This window comes from Octodon degus, unplaced genomic scaffold (assembly GCF_000260255.1).
Source record: "Octodon degus isolate 3935 unplaced genomic scaffold, OctDeg1.0 scaffold00100, whole genome shotgun sequence".
In the NCBI taxonomy this organism is placed as follows: Eukaryota; Metazoa; Chordata; class Mammalia; order Rodentia; family Octodontidae; genus Octodon; species Octodon degus.
In genome coordinates, this window is record NW_004524676.1 from 9349422 (window position 1) to 9356831 (window position 7410).

At 40.1% G+C, this 7410-nt stretch overlaps 1 protein-coding gene across 1 annotated transcript in view; it reads left to right on the plus strand.

Annotated features, from left to right (window-relative positions):
- The window catches only part of Iars (isoleucyl-tRNA synthetase), a 76963-nt gene that overhangs the window by 39890 nt on the left and 29663 nt on the right, over positions 1-7410 (plus strand). Inside the window, exons 21-26 of the mRNA XM_004638672.2 lie at positions 298-389; positions 2109-2186; positions 3073-3194; positions 3602-3704; positions 4301-4384; positions 6729-6903. Of these exons, the coding sequence (XP_004638729.1) occupies positions 298-389; positions 2109-2186; positions 3073-3194; positions 3602-3704; positions 4301-4384; positions 6729-6903 (654 nt within the window). The remainder of the gene's footprint in view (positions 1-297; positions 390-2108; positions 2187-3072; positions 3195-3601; positions 3705-4300; positions 4385-6728; positions 6904-7410) is intronic.

Genomic DNA, 7410 nt, shown 5'->3' on the forward strand with positions numbered 1-7410 from the left:
TTAAGACCAAGGTAAAGCAGGACCTATGCAACAAGAGTTGTAGCTTTTGGGTCTGATAAGGTCAGTGAAATCCCCTCAGGATTTATCCTGAGATCCTATACCTCAGATTGTTTGTCAGTGTCAGCCATGTGGATGAGTCACAGCCATTGCTTGGCCATTCATTGTACCTCTATTATAGTCTCCTTAGAGCGAGGTTGCCTGGATGAAAAAAGCTGCGTGTTCCTCCTTGTATCCAGGCTCCTCCCACTCCAGGCCTGATACAGGTTGCATGACCACTTCTACTTCTCTTTCTTCTAGCTTACAGGCTTTATACTGTGGTGCCTCGCCTGGTCAAGTTTGTTGATGTTCTGACCAATTGGTATGTCAGAATGAATCGTCGAAGACTAAAGGTAAGTACCAGTGGGCAAAGCAACATTATGTGACGTTTGACAGTTAAAAAAGAGAGGAACTGAAAAAAGAAAAGAAACATTGTCAGTAGCTTTCAGCTTTTGAAACTATATTGTTTTTCCTCTGTCATTACATCTTGACTGTATTGATACACTTTCAAGTTCTAAAGGTCATTTTTAGTATGTTCACATTCCTGCGGACTAGAGTGCAGGTGTCCCTGCACATGCAGGGCTAAACTGAGCAGGCCTCTTAGACTTGTACAGATCTCATCAGCTGAGGCAGGGGTCATGAGAGTGCCACCTCCTTGCGTCTCCCACAGACAGGCATTTATTTATGAAGTATTAGCTGTGGACAAAACTCCTCCTTAGCTGTTGGGGACTTAGAGGGAGCAAGGCCTGGACCCCAGTCCCAGGACTTACACTGTGTGCAGAAATTACGAAGGACAACAGAGTGATTGTGCTGTTACTGCTTATCAGGTAGAGAGAAGCTCGCACCACATGGCCTTTTTAAAATCTGTTAATTAATAAAAACGTGCAGCATAACTATAATATTGATTTAAGTATAAACACATATTTATGCACACATATATTCTATGCCAAAATGTGTTGTATTTTTGAGCAGTTTGATTATGGTTAAATTGTTCTGTTATAATTTTTCTTTCCACAATGAGGTAATATAAGCCAGCTATAATTTTGTATGCTTGTAGTCCTAGCACTCCAGACTGATCGCAAGTTTAAGCCCATCCTGGGCAGCTTAGTGAGATTCGCAAAATAAAACTTTTTTTTTTTTAAGAGATGGGGATGTAGCTCAGTGTGCAGGCTCTGGGTTCAGACCCCACTCTGACCACAGGGGAGAAAAAACAAAAAAAAACACATTAGTATGTAGTTACAGAATAAGAAATCAGAGAGGACAGGTTTGTGCTAATGTTGTTTAGACAGTTAAATGCTGGTGTCTTCTACTCTGAGTTATTCATTTTTTTTTTTTTTTTTTTTTTTTGTTTTGTATTTTTGGGGTTTTTTTGTTGCTATTTTGTTTTTTTGGTTTGTTTTGTTTTGCGGTACTGGGGTTTGAACTCAGGACCCTGCACTTGCTAGGCAAGTGCTTATTCTACTCAGTTATGTCCCTGGGCCCTGTTTATTTATTTATTTTTGTGCTGAGGATCAACCTCAACCTTGCACTTGCCAGGCAGGTGTTCATGCTGCTGAGCTCTCTCCTGACCCTGAGTAACTAATTTAAAGATAACTATACACAATGTGTTCACCATTGTTACCCTCCTATCATATTGTTTTGGAATTTTGTGGGTTTTTTTTTTATTTATTTATTTTTCTTTAAAATAAAAATAATTTTTAAAGAATAAGAATTTTTACTTCAAGGTATTTAGAAGTTTTCATTAGCAGTAGTTTATGGGAATGGGAATGGGAATGCATTCTACCTGTCTTGTCCACCTTCAGAGACACAGTCCCTCTTCAGCTCCTAAGCCAGTTCCCATCTGCCTGGCCTCCAGGAGTGTGGTTGGTGGGTGGTAGATGCCCATGCTATCCTGACCTCCCACGCTCCCTGTAGACACCATGGGCGTGGCCCTAGGCAGCTATGTTGTGGCATTTCTCCTTGGCCTGTCTGTGTCCTCTTGTGTACTTCCTCTTTTTAATGTTTTACTTTTTATGACAAGGTTTTTACTTTTTATGACCTGTTTTTACCAGTGTTTCTTTGGTATTCACTAGGGTGAAAATGGGAAGGAGGATTGTGTTATGGCCCTGGAGACCTTGTTTAGTGTCCTGCTTTCTCTGTGCAGACTGATGGTAAGATGTGTTGCGCCTCTTGGGCTTCATGTGGTATGTGTGTTGCAGCTTCCTTCCACTTCTATCTGTTTGGTAGAAAAGATTACCTTGTATTTCCACTGGAAACAGCTCATCTATCCAGATCCTCTTCAGAAATGTGCCAGCTTACACATATTAAGTAAGGGCTAAGTTCCCTAGATTCTTACAGCCACTATTGGTACAGTAGTGGTCAGCTTCCTTAAGTCCAGATAAGAATTGATAGTTGACACCTTGTCTTATATGGATTCTCAGAACTGTAATAAGGATGTTCCTGAACTCCTGCCTGACTTAACAAATAGATCACAAACATTCTCAACTTGGCATTGAGAGAAGTATGTGCAAATGCGACATGTTCTTACCAGTTAAAATACTAGTTGGGAAAAAAAGAAATACTAGTTAGTATTCTAATGAGAAGGCTCCAGCTGTAGTTCCTTGTATCCTGTTCTGTTTCTATATAGTGTTACAAGCTTTCTCCTTATCTTGTGACATTCGTAAGAGGAGACTCATCCTGTACCTGCTGCTGCTGTACCCAGCATCACCCACCTGCATCCAGTGGAGTGGGTGGTGTTTTTCCCAGTTACAGATTAAGTTTCTAAGGTTTGTTAGTCCTCTGCAGTCTAACGTGGTTTGTGCCTGGTCACTGGCTCCTGCTATTTCCGATATCCTCTAGGAGTCTGAAGATATTTTGGATCCTGCTGGTTATAGCCCTCCCACTGTACTTCGTAATGAGGTTGTTTCTTTCATGGGGCATATCTAACTTGTGCCTGTGTCTTATGTGTCATCCTCACAAAAGCTCAGTACTATTTCTCAGTGTAAGTGAAGTAAGATGATGGCTGTATATAGCATGATGTCCTGTGTCCTCGTATAGGCCCCTTATACACCATTTCTCACTGAATTGATGTACCAGAACTTAAAAACACTGATTGATCCAGCTTCTGTCCAGGACAAGGATACACTCAGCATCCACTACCTCATGCTACCTCATGTTCGGTAGGTATCCATTAAACCTCACCTAGGCCTTGGGAAAGGATGTTGCCAGAGCATGTGGAGGCTAACCTCCCAGGACAGGAGTGGGGACAGCCTGCCCTGCCCTGCCCCATCCTCTCTGTGCCCTACTTCCCTCCTATGAGTTGCTTATCAAGTTATAGCATGGGCTCTACTTTGGTAAGCAGCAAAAAGGATGGTGGCTATAGAACTGTGAAATGCAGTTCTACATTTAGGGACACCTGAGGAGCTGTGTGGCCCATTCCCCACCCCCAGGCTAGGTCCCAGTTAGCCTTCTCCAAGTACCAACCCAGGTAACTGAGCCACCCGTCCCTCCTAACCATCTTCCTCACTTAAGCCTGTTTTTTGCCCTTTTAAATCTTATCTGTCCTGTTTCTTCCTCTACCAATCAGAGAGGACTTGATTGACAAGAAAACTGAGAATGCAGTGTCTAGGATGCAATCCGTCATTGAACTTGGACGAGTGATCCGAGACCGAAAAACTATTCCAATAAAGGTTTGACATTTATTTGGATTTTATATGGCATGTAAACCTAAACAAGTCTTGGGTAAGCTTTCTTAATATAGAGAGCTTTGCACAGTGCCATAATTTATTTTTCTCTTGTACAGTAAGGATATGAATGACTTGGCATTAGTTTAGCCTACTTAGTGTGGAGCTTAAGATTTTGAAAAACTGGGCCGGGGAGAATAAGTGCTTGCCTGGCAGGGTCCTGAATTCAATCTCTGGTACCACAAAAAAAGAAAAAGATTTCAAAAAACTGTGTGTGTGTGTGTGTGTGTGTGTGTGTGTGTGTGTGTGTGTATGTGTGTAGTACTGGGATTGAATTTGGGATGTTGTGCATGCCAGTCAAGTCCCATGCTACTGAGCTGTCTCCCCAGCTCGAAATTGTTTTGTTTTTATTTTGTTTTTGCAGTACCAGAGATCAAGCAGGACTCTGCCCATGCCTATCAGGTGCTTCTGCCACTGAACTCTCGCCAGCTCTTCTAAACTTTTTTTTTTTTTTCAGCCTAGAAAAACATTTAATATGTCATTTTCCTGCCATGTAAAGGAATGGCTATTTAGTGAACTTTCATTCTTCTATTTCCTCCTAGTATCCTTTGAAAGAAATTGTGGTTATCCATCAAGATCCCGAAGCTCTGAATGATATCAGGTCCTTGGAGAAATATATCCTTGAGGTAAGGTAGATAATTTGTGTAAAAGTGGATGTTTTATTTGAGGTTATTTTTATGAATATTCCTTCATGAAGTTGTTTTATAAATCAGTGCCTATATAACAAACATAAACTTTACTTAGTATCATATTAACTTTTCACTGTATAAGCACAGTTCTTTTAAGAATATTTCAAGATCAGTGAACTTATCCTTTACAGTTATCCCAAAGTGCTTCTTTATAATTAACACAAAACCTTTCTTCCTACCAATAATGCAAAGAGCAAGAGACCACACACTTTGAAGTGCTAGAGCAGCATATGCCCAGTAGAAGATGGCTCTTCTCTGCGGTGTCTGTCCCCGGAGTCTTCTTTCCCCTGTGGAGGGGGCTCCTGGGATGTTACACTTGTACACCCTTGGATGCTGGGTGCATTTTAAAAATGGGGTTTGGGTGTCAAAAATTTAAACTATAGGGGCTGAGGAGGTAGCTCGGCAGTCTAAGCGCCTACATGCCACGCGCAAGGACCCAGAGTCCATTCCCAGTACCACACACCTTGCCTTCTCCAAAACCAGGCACAGTGGTACATGCCTATAACCCCAGCACTGGGGAGGCTGAGACAGGAGGAGCACTACAAGTCTGAGCTGCATAGCAAGACCCTGTACCAAATAAATCTTTCAAAAAAAAAATTTTAAAACTATAATGCCAGTTATCTCAAAGAAGAATGCCATGAGCTTTCTTCATGGATATTATGTGTATTCGTAAAGGTAACCTCAAAAGAAGAAAGCCATATTAAAAAACAAATATAGGACTGGTGGTGTAGCTTAGTGGTATTGCCTAGCAAGTAGGTAGATGCTGTATGACTGAGCTATACTTGTAGTCCGTAGGTGGCAAACATGTGGCACACATGCCACAGTGGGCTGTTTGTATCATTGAATGCTCTAGAAGGTTCGATATTACTTGTCCAGTCTATTGTAATTTTTTTTAATTTCTGTTCTTTTTATAAGCAGTATTTAAATGCATTACCATAAAATAAATTAATAAATAAAAATAAATAAATGTATTACCATAGAAAATAGTAATTTCTGTATTTGGTTTTGAATTGTTTTAGAATTCAAGGTAAATATTAAAAGCCAAGAAGTTAGATATAAAAATGTGAAATTTTAATGATGATAGTCATAAAAATAGAAATCCTTAAAAAATCTTGATTAAGTCTGATTTCAGTACAGCTCAATAGAGCAGAACTGGATGTTCCATTGTTTGCCCTCATCTGTTGAGTCATGGTGTCTTGTTTTTGTATCTCCTACATTACCATTAACATCAGTGGTAATCTGTAGCTTAGGCATGAAATGCTGTAGTTAACTGAGTCTTCCGGTTGACTCACAGTTAATCATTGTGCTTTGAAATTGAATCTGTGACTTAACTCTCAAGCATTCAATGGTACAAACAGCCCACTGTGGCATGTGTGCCACATGTTTGCCACCTATGGACTACAAGTATAGCTCAGTCATACAGTATCTACCTACTTGCAAGGCAATACCACTAAGCTATACCACCAGTCCTATATTTGTTTTTTAATATGGCTTTCTTCTTTTGAGGTTACCTTTATATAGTATAAAATAGGAAATTTGTGGAAAATTTCCTATTATGGCCAATTATCTTGATAAACCTTAACAGAAAGCTTGCCCCAGCCCCCAACCCCATCTCCATACATTGCAAGGGCTTTTAGGAATGTTTATCAAGTTTTACAACCATCAACACATGTTAAGAACAGTTTCATTATTCTTAAAAGTATCCATCATCATTTACACACCCTTTCTACCTTGAGATCTGGCCATTCTCTCTGGTAAGTATGAAATCTGCCTTCTGCCTTTGGTGTGCCTCTAATGAGTGACATTTCATGTGAGTGGAATAGTGTAATTTGTGATCTTTTGAGTCTGATTTGTGTCATTCAACATAATGTTCTTTCATATGATAGCATGTGTTAGTGCTTCATTCTTCTGGATTGCTAAATAATAGTCCATTGTGCAGATTTATATTTTGTTGATTCATTCACAATTAATGGAGTTTGGGGCTATTTTTATTTTGGACTTTTTTTTCTTTTTGGTGGGGAGGAGGGTCTTTTTCAGGCAGTCTTGCTATTCAGTTCAGGCTGGCCTTCACCTCACTGTGTAACCCTGGCTGGTCTTGAACTCGAAGCAATCCTTGTGCTTAAGCCTCCTGAGTGCTGGGATTATAGGTGGGCACTACCATGCCTAGCTATTTTTGGCTATTTTGAATAGTGCTACTGTAGACATTTATGTGCAGATGTTCTTGTGTGGACATATGTTTTCACTGTGCAAATTTTTGTTTTCTTTTGGTCATTAACCATAGGAATTGAATGTTCGTAAAGTTACACTATCTACGGATAAAAACAAGTACGGCATACGGCTAAGGGCTGAGCCAGATCACATGGTCCTGGGAAAGCGCCTGAAGGGAGCCTTTAAAGCAGTGATGATGGCCATCAAGCAGCTGGACAGTGAGCAGCTGGAGCAGTTCCAGAAGAGTGGTGGGTGTCTGTCACACAGGGGTGCCACTCATGTCTTTAGGACTGGGGACGTTTCATATTTGGGAACCTGTTAGACTTTTACCATTATACCCCTTCACTTAAATAAATAATTTCCTGTTGACAAAAGTAACTATAAATCTGATAGTTTAGAAAGTAAAATGTCCCCTGGCCCTCCACACAGCACTCTGACGTAGTGGAGCCTGCTGTCCACTGTTTATATGCATCCTTGTGTGGCTGATGCAGTGTGAAGATGCCAGCTCCTGTCACTGCAGCTATGGAGCAAGGAGCTCACTTGAATATTAAGGGGTTTTTTTGTTTTCTCCCCTGTTTTGTATTTTTATATTTTATGTGTTTCAGGGTTTTTCATACATTTTTGTGTTTTCGTTTTACATTGTAAATGTTATATGTATTTATACTCAGACATGATGTTTCAGTAGTTGGATAATTTTCAGTCTTTAGTATTAGTGTTTTTTGTTTCCATTCTTTTAATACTATCATTAATATTGC